This window comes from Oncorhynchus tshawytscha, linkage group LG03 (assembly GCF_018296145.1).
Source record: "Oncorhynchus tshawytscha isolate Ot180627B linkage group LG03, Otsh_v2.0, whole genome shotgun sequence".
Classification (NCBI taxonomy): domain Eukaryota; kingdom Metazoa; phylum Chordata; class Actinopteri; order Salmoniformes; family Salmonidae; genus Oncorhynchus; species Oncorhynchus tshawytscha.
Genome location: NC_056431.1, coordinates 6,042,261 through 6,056,110, shown reverse-complemented (window position 1 = coordinate 6,056,110; position 13,850 = coordinate 6,042,261). Strand labels below are relative to the sequence as shown.

At 47.1% G+C, this 13,850-nt stretch overlaps 1 protein-coding gene across 1 annotated transcript in view; it reads right to left on the bottom strand.

Moving 5' to 3' along the window:
• Nucleotides 1-288: 288 nt before the first annotated feature.
• Nucleotides 289-13,850, bottom strand: part of LOC112243956 (ephrin type-B receptor 5-like) — a 76,946-nt gene continuing 63,384 nt past the window's right edge. The window contains 14 exon segments of the mRNA XM_042308396.1: nucleotides 289-1,649; nucleotides 1,764-1,919; nucleotides 2,098-2,282; nucleotides 2,594-2,743; nucleotides 2,932-3,150; nucleotides 3,478-3,725; nucleotides 3,881-3,997; nucleotides 4,475-4,530; nucleotides 4,680-4,794; nucleotides 4,897-5,059; nucleotides 5,156-5,280; nucleotides 7,299-7,380; nucleotides 7,608-7,879; nucleotides 10,014-10,169. Of these exon segments, the coding sequence (XP_042164330.1) occupies nucleotides 1,544-1,649; nucleotides 1,764-1,919; nucleotides 2,098-2,282; nucleotides 2,594-2,743; nucleotides 2,932-3,150; nucleotides 3,478-3,725; nucleotides 3,881-3,997; nucleotides 4,475-4,530; nucleotides 4,680-4,794; nucleotides 4,897-5,059; nucleotides 5,156-5,280; nucleotides 7,299-7,380; nucleotides 7,608-7,879; nucleotides 10,014-10,169 (2,150 nt within the window). The 3' untranslated portion in view covers nucleotides 289-1,543.

The following is a 13,850-nucleotide window of genomic DNA, read 5'->3' as shown; positions in this document are numbered from 1 at the left end:
TGAACTGTTTGGCTGCCAGACAAGGCTCCGCTGATAGCCAGGTGTAGCGGTGGTAAGGATCCCCTGCATGGTGCTGAAAAGAAACGGTGCCACAACAGTTTGTGAGCACCGTTTTTCCCAGTTATAGTGCAGTTCATGTATTGCTTAGTGTTGTGTAGTGGCTTTGCTGGCATGCATAAAAAAAAAAGTTGAGTTTGCCCCACCAATATTTACATGCTAAAATCACCAGTGCCCTTGGTGATTAAACTGTTTTTATGTGTCAGACACATAACAGGCTTAATGCAGTGATTTAAATAAAATCATATTCTTTATTTTACAAATTTGCACAATGGTGGAATAGTGGTGAACAAATACAAATGAACATACTTACTCATGTGGATACACTCATATACACACACACGAATGAGAGAAGGTGAAACTCATTACTGGAGACTTGTAGGCGCCGAGGTCCAGAGTGATGACAAAATTCCAATTTATGACACTGTTTGGATGGCTGACCATCTGTGGGCTATCAAAGGGGCCGAACACACCTTATCTGAGGCTTTCTCCGGGGGAGGGACGTTCCTCCAGAACCCTGGGAGTGTGGACACCATTGGAGGTGTGAAGATGGATGAAATTAATGTTACTGTGTGAATTAAACTGTCATGTTACAAATGTTTATGTTTTATTGCACTCTAAGATGTATTGTTACAGGGAAACTGTGATTTTGTTAGCCGGACGGCGGACAGTTCAAAGAGGAGTGACCCTCCTCAGTTGATGGGGATTTCTTCACCCCCCCCCCACACACACACACTCCTCATACAACATATACACATGAACACAAACAGACACAGAATACTCACGAAGCATAACATCGCCTTCCTTACTTCGATGGGCAATCAGATCACATAGTCCAGTTAAACCATTTCACATTTACAATGCTCAAATGACCCAGTGACTTTATCAATTCAAAAAAAGGAGTGTGAACTGAAATATACACAGAGGAGGGTGCTGCTCAATGATGGGTGACTCCATTCTGTCACAACATGAACTACACCCCCATTTCTTGAGTCTAATGGAATAATCCCCAGATGTGACCAGGCTAGTGACCGATGGGAGAAACCATTGGCTAATGTTTAGTCAACAGAGGTTGGCATTTTCTGATTTCAGTAAAGAGGTGTAGCTTGACAAATAATCATGAACAATGTTCTTGATATCAACATTAATCAGCAAAAACAGTATTTGATTGTCTATGCAATTGCTTGTGACGGGAGATCCCTGTGTTTGGGTAAAAAACTAATTTTCACTGTTTTAATTTACTGAGGGTAGTGAAACTTACAAGTGAAAGAGGGACAATTTGGGAGGAGTGAGAGAAAGAGAGGTAGAGACCGGCAAAGAGAAAGAGAATGTAAACAGCAAACAAGTGAAATAACAGACTTTTCTCCCTCAAATCTCCCTATTCCTTCTAATCAACTCTCCTCCCAGATCTCGCTTTGCCTTGGACTACAGCTTCAATAGTGCACCTCTGTTACTTCCTGTGAAGCTCTCAGGTGATTGGTGGGTTCTAGACCTCCACCTGGCCCTGGGTGAGGTGGGTTCTGAGCTGCTGGGCCGCATTGGTGATCTTCCTCTGGTGTCCCAACAGGTTCACCCCCAGGTTCTGCACATCCCTGAGGGAAGGAGAGAATGAGAGAGAGAGAGTTCAGAAAAGTATCCATTGCTTCTAAAGGCACGATTTGCATTATATGAAAATAACTTTATTGATATTGAAGCCCAGGACTCACTCCATGGTTAGCCTGCTGACTCGGTCCAGTGTGTCCAGATGTGCCCTCTCAAACTGGTCCTTATACCTGTCCATCCTCAACGCTGTCAGCCACTCACTGACCGTCGCCACCGACGACAGGTCTGTGGGGGTGGGGCTCAGAAGTGGCTGGGTGGAGCTTGAGTTGGAGAGGGAAAGATCGAGAGCGAAAATGATTGGCCTAACATAGCAATGATTCAATTCATTTACATGATAACGTAATACATGCTCTCCTAAGATCACTGTTTGGGAATGTGATCCGTTACGTCTGCTGTGTAAAATATGGAAGAAAAGGCAGATGGGAAGTGTAGTCTCACCGGGGTTGCTCTGCCTTGAGGGAGGCAGGGTGTCGTATGAGCCTGTCCAGGGAGGAGAGGAGGGAGTCAAAGCCTAGCCGGTCGCCCCTCTCAGCCTGCCAACACTGCAGCATCAGGGAGTGGAGAGCTGGAGGACAGTTATGGGGGGCTGGGAGACGGTACTGGTCTGCTACCGCCTTCATTACCTGTATTATAGGGAGGGAAGAGAGAGGAGGTAGGGGAGAAAGAAGAGGGACAGGGGCAGGGAGAGAGAGAGAGAGGCAAAGTGAGAGAGAGAGAGAGAGAGAGAGAGAGAGAGCAAGAAGAAAGAGAGAGAGCGGGAGAGAGACAGAGAAGGAAGGAGGAAGGGTATTAGTAACCATCTGGATGTTAACAAGCTGCCCTATATAGAGAGGTCCCATCAGTACAGAGGGACTTAGAGATGATTAACCATTCTGTTCAGCTGTCAGTGTGTTTAGTCTCTGTTTGGCTCTCGCTTAACCCTCCCACAACTCACTTCCTGATTGCTCATGTCCCAGTATGGCCGCTCGCCATATGACATCACTTCCCACATGAGCACTCCGAAGCTCCAGACATCACTAGCTGAGCTGAACTTGCGATGCTGGAAGGCCTCCGGGGCTGTCCACCTGACAGGAATCTTACTGCCCTGAGAGGAGAGAGAGGGATGAGTGGTTGAGAGAGGAGAGCGATGGGGATGAGTGGTTGAGGACTGTGAATGTTGTGATCTTCTATTAACATAAGTAGTCTTTTAGAGTGGAAATACAAGACTAATCATCATTAAACAAACACAGAAGCATATCAACAGGAAAACTCAAATTTCCCAGCAGCATGTACCAGTGAGGCAGTGTAGGTGGGCATGTTATGGTCCAAACCCCTCATGAGCCGCGACAGCCCAAAGTCAGACACCTTACACACCAGGTTAGAGTTGACCAGCACGTTCCTGGCAGCCAGGTCCCGGTGGACAAAGTTCCTCTCAGAGAGGTACCTCATCCCAGCCCCAACACCCCTCACCATCCCTACAAGCTGGAGAACACTGAACTGGTCCTCATTCTCCTGGGGAGTGAGAGAGATGGAGAGAGATACATTATATTACATTAACTGACCATAATCTACTGTTTTCTCAGTCTCACCCTGAGGACTTAGTTACTGTGTAGATGGGAGTTGTAGTTCTTGGTCTACCATGGTGTAGATGCGAGTTGTAGTTCTTAGTCTAACATGGTGTGGCTGGGAGTTGTAGTTCCTAGTCTAACATGGTGTAGATGGGAGGTGTCGTTCTTAGTCTAATATGGTGTAGGTGGGAGTTGTAGTTCTTGGTTTAACATGGTGTGGCTGGGAGTTGTAGTTCTTTGTCAAACATGGTGTAGCTGTTGTAGCTCTCACCCTGAGGAAGGCATCCAGTGGTCCATTCTCCATGAACTCAGTGATGATCCTCTCTGGTGGGCTGTGGGTGACCACCCCTTCCAGCTTCAGCACGTTGGGGTGGTCAAACTGTCCCAGCACCCCCGCCTCGGTCATAAACACTGCCTTCTCTCTGTCTGTCACGCCCCAGCGCAGCGTCTTCACCGCCACCAGCACCTCCCTACGACCCAGGGGCCGGTAGCGCCCCCGAGACACCTCCCCAAACTGGGCTGGAGGGGGTGGGGGAAAGGGTGGGAGAGAGAGAGAGATATTATGAGTTGAGTTTGGACCCAGCTTGACTCCTGGCCCAACATATGAGCTATGAAAACACATTTTGTTTTTACAGAACTATCCCTACAAGCATGAATCAAACCAGGACCCCTACCTGCACCAATCACCTCTTCTATCTTGAGGTGAGAGGGGTCGATCTCACGGGCAAATTCCTTGACCGCCTCACTGGGGTCCTCATAGGTGGAAGGGTCTACGTAGTACTTCACCCCCCCTGACAGAGGGAACACACAGAGCAGGGATGGCTGTAGTGAACCAGTACAACTACAAAATAGGGCCTGTGGAGTGTGTTGATGTACAGTATTTGGCCCTAGACTTGGACATGTCTGGGTCAAGCCATGCTGCATGATGGCAGAACACTGAGCCCAGAGGGATAATGGCACCCCCATGAAATAAAAATAAAATGTATTTCTTCCTCTCCTCATCTTTCTCTCTCCTTATCCCTCTCATTGTCCATGTCTTTTCCCCTCTATCTCTCTACACATTTCTCATGCGGTCCCTCTCTTCTTCTCTTTCTTTCCCTCCCCCCTCTTTCTCCCACAAGCCCTTGGGGTTATGATGGTAATGGGCATTAGACACGTTCCTCTGCACCAACATGTCAACAACACCATAGAAGTAGCATATACTGTATGTGCAGCTGAGAATATTACAGACAGAATGGTAATAATAGCCATCATACACCCTGACTCACCTTTGTGGCTGATGTACCTCTGGAGTCTGTCACTGTAGGGGCTCTCCCTCCTCTTACTGAGTAAAGACAACAAACCAGTGTTTCAGAACATTGCACTGTGTGTGTGTGTGTGTGTGTGTGTGTGTGTGTGTGTGTGTGTGTGTGTGTGTGTGTGTGTGTATGACATGACCATGTATGTGTGGATAGGAGTTAAGGACACACTCACCTGCGGAACACAAAAACGACCACTATCGCCACAACGACCAGGAGGAAGGCTGCCCCGCCCATCACAGAACCAACCAATAGAGGGAGCCGATTCTGGATCTGCTTAGAACTCTCCTCTGAGAAAGAAAAAGTGAGAAGCAGAGAGCGATTTAGAGGGTGTGTTTGACTGTGTGTATGTGAGTGTGTGTGTGGTGCGTGCATTCGTGTGTGTGAGTTACCCAGGGCCAATGTAGTGAAGTAGACAGTATGACTGTAGGGGCCATAGCCCCTCTCGTTGCGGGCCCTGATCTGGAAGGCATAGATGGAGCCAGGAGCCAGAGAGTTGACGGTCACTGTGTTGGTCTCACTGAACACACTCACTGCACTGTCCTCATCTGAACCCTGGGAGAGAGGGTGGGGGGGGGGAATGGCTCAGTCTCTGGGTGTATGTACTTGTGTATGTACTTGTGTCTACATGCATGTGTGTGTAGCCTGTACCTTGTCATAGTATCTGAGCTGGTACTCCAGTATGTCTCCATTGGGTCTGTCAGGCTGTGGCCAGGACAGGGTGATGGAGTCTGGGGCTCGACTCAACTGGTGCAGGCTAGGGACCAGAGAGGGTACTGGGAGAGAGGGAGGTGGTGAGAGAGATGTATGAGTTTTGTAAAGAAGAGGGAGGAAGAAAGAGGAACAGGAGTGAGAACACAAGCTGGCCTTGCCAGATCATGTAATTTCTGTATTGACCAGATGGGGCAGCATGACACAGACTAGTGAATGAGCCAGCTCTGAAGAGTGCTGTATGGCCAAACACTTGTATAACTAACCCAAGACAGACCAAAGCTCGAGAGTGAAAAAGGAGGAAAATAGCTAATTAAAAGTTACAAGTTTCTCTCTGTCTGTCTATAAACTGTCTGTCTAAACTGTCTGTCTGTAAACTCTCTCCCTGTCCCTCTCTATATCTCTCTTCTGAGCATAATGTGATATTGAGTTCAGAGAGCAGGACCGGAAAAAATGGAGAGCAGAAAAGAGAGAGAGATAGACACCCATACTCAAAGAAACTGATGCAGACACACACGCATGCATGCATGCACGCACGCGCGCACGCACACACACATGGACTGCACCAGATTTGACAGTTCTTGCTGGGAGATGTTACCCCACTCTTCCACCAAGGCACCTGAAACTTCCAGGACATTTCTGGGAGGGGGGAGACAGCCCTAGCCCTCACCCTCCGATCCAACAGGTACCAGACATGCTCAATGGGATTGAGATCCGGGCTCTTCGCTGGCCATGGCAGAACACAGACATTCCAGTCTTGCAGGAAATCATGCACAGTATGGCTGAGCAGTATGGCTGGTGGCATTGTCATGCTGGAGGGTCATGTCAGGATGAGCCTGCAGGAAGGGTACCACATGAGGGAGGAGGATGTCTTCCCTGTAACGCACAGCATTGAGATTACCTGCAATGACAACAAGTTCAGTCCAATGATGCTATGACACACCGCCCCAGACCATGATGGACTCTCCACCTCCAAATCGATCCCGCTCCAGAGTACAGAGCTCAGTGTAACGCTCATTCCTTCGACGATAAACCCAAATCCGACCATCACCACTGGTGAGACAAAACCGCGACTCGTCAATGAAGAGCAATTTTGTCAGTCCTGTCTGGTCCAGCGACAGTGGGTTTGTGCCCGTAGGCGCCGTTGTTGCCAGTGATGTCTGGTGAGGACCTGCTTTACAACAGGCCTACAAGCCTTCAGTCCAGCCACACTCAGCCTATTGTGGACAGTCTGAGCACTGATGGAGGGATTGTGTGTTCCTGGTGTAACTCGGGCAATTGTTGTTGCCATCCTGTACCTGTCCCGCAGGTGTGATGTTCGGATGTACCGATCCTGTGCAGGTGTTGTTACACGTGGTCTGCCACTGCGAGGTCTGCCACTGTGGTCTGCCACTGTCCGTCCTGTCTCCCTGTAGTGCTGTCTTAGGCGTCTCACAGTACGGACATTGCAATTTATTTCCCCGTCCACATCTGCAGTCCTCATGCCTACCTGCAGCATGCCTAAGGCACGTTCACGCAGATGAGCAGAGACCCTGGGCATCTTTATTTTGGTGTTTTTCAGAGTCAGTAGAAAGGCCTCTTTAAGTTTTCATAACTGTGACCTTAATTGCCTACCATCTGTAAGCTGTGTCTTAACGACCGTTCCACAGGTGCATGTTCATTAATTGTTTATGGTTCATTGAACAAGCATGGGAAACAGTGTTTAAACCCTTTACAATGAATATCTGTGAAGTTATTTGGATTTTTACAAATGACCTTTGAAAGACAGGGTCCTGAGTTTGTGAAAACGGTGCATTTCTAAATTTTGTTGAAAAAAATATGAAGCTAAAAAGTTTCAAAAATAAAAAATAAAATAAAAAGTGATTTTCAAACACTATGAGATTCACGGTGACGTGGGGAGCTCGTCAGGACTAGACACTTCTTGCAGGATTTGAAAATGACTTTTAATCCTACAGTGTAATGTTACAGAGAAGCCTTTTAACCAAAGATCATAGAAACGCTGTTTTCATGTATGTAGACACTGGTTTGGTGCTGGAGATGAAAAGCGGCAGAAGGGCCCTTTAAGCCTGACTCATGCTCTCACCTGATTGGCTAGTAGTGAAATTGATGCTGATGAATTGAGGCGGGAAAGGACTCAGAGCTGAGACATCATTGACCGCTTGCACCTGTCAATCAACAGCAGGAAAAAGTAAGACAAGGTTAGGTTAACTAAGTGGGTGTACATTTAATCCAGTATCTATATGAAGTAGGTGACTCTAATGCACAAGTTTTATACCTGTATGAGGTAGGTGATGGGAAATGTAGTGTCTATAGGGGGTAGGTGATCAGGGAAGTTGTAGTTCTACCTGTATGAGATAGTTAACTCTAGTACTCATGGGAGTTGTAGTCATACCTGTATAAGGTAGGTGACTCTGGTGAGCAGGTTGTTGAAGGTGACCTTGGTCTGCTTTATGCCCGTCTGGGATGGGGTGAAGGTGACTGCCTCTCCACACCAGGAGCACGCCCCCGGGGCGGTGAAGGTGGCCGAGGGACAGATCCTACACACCACCCCATACCACACCTCGCTACGACCACCCATGTCCAGTGGAGGGCGCCAGCGCAGAGACACCCCACCATCACCACTCTCATACTCCCAGGAGACAGAGGTCGGAGCAGAGGGAGAGCCTGGAGGGGGGAGAGAGATATAGAGATTAAACATTTTGAACCTCTTTGGGTCAGTACTTATAGCGCCAGGATCAACACATTAAAACAGCTCTCATCAACTCCAGTTGACACATGATCATGTCTCAGGGACAGATAGAGAGAATGAGTGATGTCAGAGAGAGACAGAAAGAGAGGAGACAAATGGGGCTTAGAAAGTAAGGCACAATATATGTTAGTGAACAATAATCTAATAATAATCTTTAAATGTCATGTAGGAAGAGAGGAAGAGAGAGATGGATAAGAAGGGAAGGAAGGAGAGAGAGTAAGGGAGGGAGAAAGATGGAAGGAAAGAGAAGGGCAAATTAGAGGGATGAGTGCCTTCGGAATGTTCACCCCTTGACCTTTTCAACATGTTCTTGTGTTTCAACCTGAATTTAAAATGGATACAATTGAGTCACTGGCCTATATGGCAATCCTAAATAAATGTTGCTTAACAAGTCACATACGTTGCATGGACTCTGTGAGCAATAATAGTGTTTATCATGATTTCTAAAATGACTACCTCATCACTGTACCCCGTACATACAATTATCTGTAAGGTCCCTCAGTCAAGCAGTGAATTTCAACCACAAAGACCAGGGAGATTTTCCAATGCCTCGTAAAGATATGCAGCTTTTGGTAGATGGGTAAAAAAGCAGACATTGAATATTCCTTTGAGCTTGGTGAAGTTATTAATTACACTTTGGGTGGTGTCTCAATACACCCAGTCACTACAAAGATACAGGCATCCTTCATAACTCAGTTGCCAGAGAAGAAGGAAACCACTCAGGGATTTCTTTTACCATGAGGCCAATGGTGACTTTACAACAGTTTAATGACAGGAAAAGAAACTGAGGATGGATCAACATCATTGTAGTTACTCCACAATACTAATCTAAATGACAGAGTGAAAAGACAGAAGCCTGTACAGAATACAAATATTCCAAAACATGCATCCTGTTTGCAAACAGGATGCATGTTTTACAGTATTACTTTAGTGCCTTGTTGCAACAAGGCACTAAAGTAATACTGCAAAAAAATGACTTAATGTCCTGAATACAAAGTGTTATCTTTGGGGCAAACACACCACATCACTGATGTCACTTGTTAAATCCACTTCAGTCAGTGTAAAGAAGTATTTTTAAGCCTTGAGATAATTGATGCATAGATTGTGAGAGTCCATTCAGAGAGTGAATGGGCAAGACAAAAGATGTAAGTGTCTTTGAACGGGGTATGGTAGTAGGTGCCGAGCGCACCGATTTTTTTCAAGAACTGCAACGCTGCTGCGTTTTTACACACTTAACAGTTTCCTGTGTGTATCAAGAACGGTCCCCCAACCAAAGAACATCCAGCCAACATGACAACTGTGGGAAGCATTGGAGTCAACATGGACAAGCATCCCTGTGGAACACTTTCAACACCCTGTAGAGAGCATGCCCCGCCCGACTAATTGAGGCTGTTCTGAGGGCAAAAGGGGGGTGCAACTCAATATTAGGAAGATGTTCCTAACACTGGAGTTGCTTACCAAAAACACAGTGAATGTTCCTGAGTGGTGTAGTTACAGTTTTGACTTAAATCGTCTTGAAAATCTATGGCAAGACTTGAAAATGTCTGTCTAGCAATGATGAACAACAAACTTGACAGATCTTGAAGAATTTTAAAAATAATAATGTGCAAATATTATAAGCCTCAAATATTGTGCCAAGACTCACAAAAATTCACTGTCGTTATGGAGTACTGTGTATAGATGGGTGAGAGAAAAAAATCCATTTAATCCATTTTGAATTCAGGCTGTAACACAACAAAATGTGGAATAAGTCAGGGGTGTGAATACTTTCTGAAAGCACTGTGTATATTATATATGCTGAAGTAGATACTTATCTCTGGGTAAAAGCATCGGCTAAATTACTAAATATATATGTTACATCTCAACAAAGGTGAAAGCTTTTCAATCAAACAGATCTATTTGTTACGTAATGCTGCTAGTGCATGTAGCTAATCTGTGTCACACACACACACACACACACACACACACACACACACACACACACACACACACACACACACACACACACACACACACACACACACACACACACACACACACACAGCTCACTTGTGCAGGCGGAGGAGTTGACGTCGGCTGGTGCTCTGTAGAAGCCGCTGCGACACTCACACACACGCGATCCCTCCTGACTGGTCCTGCTGTTAGACGGACACACTGAACACGGAACCGAACCCAACACCGACTTAAAGTACCCCACTGGACATTCTGCAGAGAGAGAGAGAGAGAGAGAGAGAGAGAGAGAGAGAGAGAGAGAGAGAGAGAGAGAGAGAGAGAGAGAGAGACACAGAGAGAGAGAGAGAGAGAAGAGAGAGAGAGACACACAGAGAGAGAGAGAGAGAGAGACACAGAGAGAGAGACACAAAGAGAGACACACAGAGAGAGAGAGAGAGAGAGAGAGAGAGAGAGAGATAGACAGACACAGAGAGAGAGAGAGAGAGACAGACAGACAGACACAGAGAGAGAGAAGAGAGAGAGAGAGAGAGAGAGAGAGAGAGAAGAGAGAGAAAGACACATTTTTGGGTCAGTACTAGTTCCAGGATCAACACATTAAAACAGCACTCATCAACTCCAATTGACACATGATCATGTCTCAGGGACAGATAGAGAGAATGAGTGATGTCAGAGAGAGACAGAGAAAGAGGGATGGGGACTGGGGAGACAAATGGGGCTTAGAAAGTAAGGCACAACATATGTTAGTGAACAATAATCAATTAGTTTAAATGTAATGTAATGTATTTATGCTGTACAGATCATACTCTACTTGTCTATTCCAAATATAACATTATTAGTTGCCGGCACTCTGAATCAGATTCAGCTGACTAAACGACTGCTTCAAAAGAAAACCCCTAGACTTAATAAATCACTATTATCATTTTGTGGCCTAGTTTCAGTCATATCAATGTGAGTGTTGTTTTATGAATATACCAGTGACTTGTGACCTCAACATTCCACTGTCTGCCCTTAATATTGAATAATAGACAGATAAAATCATTGTCAAATCATTAAATTACTTGTTTATAATATGGTTGCCTTCCGAAGCAAAACCAAGCCAGCTAACCAAACCAAACAGATAGGAATGGGCTGCTCCTGAAATGAACTACCCTGACCATTCTCCGAGGGAACCAAGCATAGCAGACTAAGAAATAACAATCCAATGGTTTCATCACATAGCCTCAGCAGTGATGGAGAGGTGCTGTAACAATTTGTAATTGTATTTGTATTCATTAGGGATCCTCATTTGCTGCTGCAATAGCATGGGCTGTTCTGTCATTTCACACACACACGCACAGACACCAAACACAAGTGCAGACATAGACACACACACGCACTTAAAGAGTAATAGCATGTATGTAACCCAGTGCACTTGAGATTACAGTAAAGTGTGAACGTGTGTTAATATGCCCGCCGTTAATGTAGTCCTGAATGTAGAATGTACTTACTGCCTATAATGTAACTCTCTCTGAACTTACTGTCATGCAGTGAGAGATTCTGCCTATTGTAATGAATTCTCAGGAGGAAAAGGTATAGATTCACGCGCAGAGCGCGGCAGGTGTTTATTTTGCCTTCGCAGAAGGCAGGAATCATGGTCACGGGCAGGCAATGGTCATACACAGGTAGGCAAACAGGCAGGTGAATCATAACTAGGACTGGCTAGTCCTCACAAACAAGCTAGGAAAAGGCTTAGTCGAGTCAAAACAAACAATACCTCACAAAGGCACAAACAGAATGAACTGAACTAAATAAGGAGCTGATGAGACCAGGTGAGTAACTAACACACGTGAAATCAATGAACAAAAATGAAAGACAGAGCTACGTTCAAGAACACAAAGAAACAGGGCTACGTTCAAGAACACAATGAAACAGAACACAAGGTTGACTAAGAAAACAAATCCAAAACCTTACACCTATCCTGTAGCTCTCTCTGAACGTACTGTAATGCAGTGAGATATTCTGCCTATACTGTAGCTCTCTCTGAACTTACTATAATTGTCAAGGCTGTGGGTAACTGGTGAAAGGAGTCGGGCGCAGGAGAGCTGAGATGAGTGGACAAGGTATTTAAATGAAGACAACACCAGTATTAACACAATACTATGGTGCGGTAAAAATACCGGTACCATGAAATAAACGGGCGTAATAACAAAACCTGGTAACAAAAGTAAACCAGAGGGTTAAATAATGAACATGTAATGGGGGAATTGAAATCAGGTGTGTAGAAAACAAAGACAAAACAAATGGAAAATGAAAAGTGGATCGGCGATGGCTAGAATGCAGGTGACGTCGACCGCCGAACACAGCTCGAACAAGGAGAGGGACCGACTCCTGCGGAAGTCATGACAGTACCCCCCTTGACACGAGGCTCCTGCAGTGCACCGACAACGGCCTTGGGGACGACCCGGAGGGCGAGGCGTAGGGCGATCTGGATGGAGACAGTGGAACTCCCGCAGCATTGAAGTGTCCAATACGTCCTCCACCGGCACCCAGCATCTCTCCTCCGGATCGTACCCCTCCCACTCCATGAGGCCCCTCGCCCGACGCCTCGAGTCCAGTATGGATTGGACTGCATACGCCGGGGGCCCCTCGATGTCCAGAGGGGGCAGAGGAACCTCCCGCACCTCAGACTCCTGGAGTGGACCAGCTACCACTGGCCTGAGGAGAGACACATGGAATGAGGAGTATATACAGTAATCTGGGGGAAGCTGTAAACTGTAACAAACCATGTTCAATCTCCTCAGGACTTTGAATGGCCACACATACCGCGGGCCCAGCTTCCGACAGGGCAGGCGGAGGGGCAGGTTTCAGGTCGAGAGCCAGACCCGTTCACCAGGGACTCCACTGTGGTGGCGGTCTGCGCTGGCTTTCTGACGCCTCACGGTCCGCTGAAGGTGCACATGAGCGGCGTCCCATGTCTCCTCCGAGCGCCTAAACCAGTTATCCACCGCAGGAGCCTCAATCTGTCTCTGATGCCACGGAGCAAGAACCGGCTGGTACCCCAGTACGCACTGGAAGGGGGAGAGGTTGGTAGAGGAGTGGCGGAGCGTGTTCTGGGCCATCTCTGCCCGGGTTATGAACGCCGCCCACTCCCCCGGTCGGTCTTGGCAATAAGACCGCAGAAACCTACCCACATCCTGGTTTACTCTCTCCACCTGCCCGTTCCTCTCGGGGTGAAAACCTGAGATAAGGCTGATAGAGACTCCCAAACGTTCCATGAACGCCCTCCAGACCCTTGATGTGAATTGGGGACCTCGATCAGATACTATGTCCTCTGGCAACCCGGAGTGCCGGAAGACGTGTGTGAACAGGGCCTCCGCAGTCTGTAGGACCGTAGGGAGACCGGGCAAAGGGAGGAGACGGTAGGACTTAGAAAACCGGAGGCACAGGGGCGGAGCTTTGGTGGTGTACCCGAGCGCTGAGAGAGCACGGCTCCTATCCCAGCCTCGGACGCGTCCTCCTCCACTATGAACGCCAAATAGGGATCCGGATGAGCCAGCACCGGAGCCGAGGAAAACAGAGCCCTCAGGTGACCAAAAGCTCTGTCCGCCTCAGCCGACCACTGCAAACGCACCGGTCCACCCTTCAGTAGTGAGGTAATGGGAGCCGCTACCTTACCAAAACCCTGGATAAACCTCCGGTAGTAGTTGGCAAACCCGAAAAACCGCTGCACTTCCTTTACCGTGGTGGGAGTCTGCCAATTACGCACGGCTGAAATGCTGTCACTCTCCATCTCCACCCCTGAAGTGGAAATGCGGTACCCTAGGAAGGAGACGGACTGTTTAAAGAACAGGCATTTCATAGCCTTGACGTACAGGTTGTAAGTGCTCCTGAGATCCAATTTTGTGAAGAAGTGCGCCCCGTGCATTGACTCGATCACACTGGCTATGAGCGGTA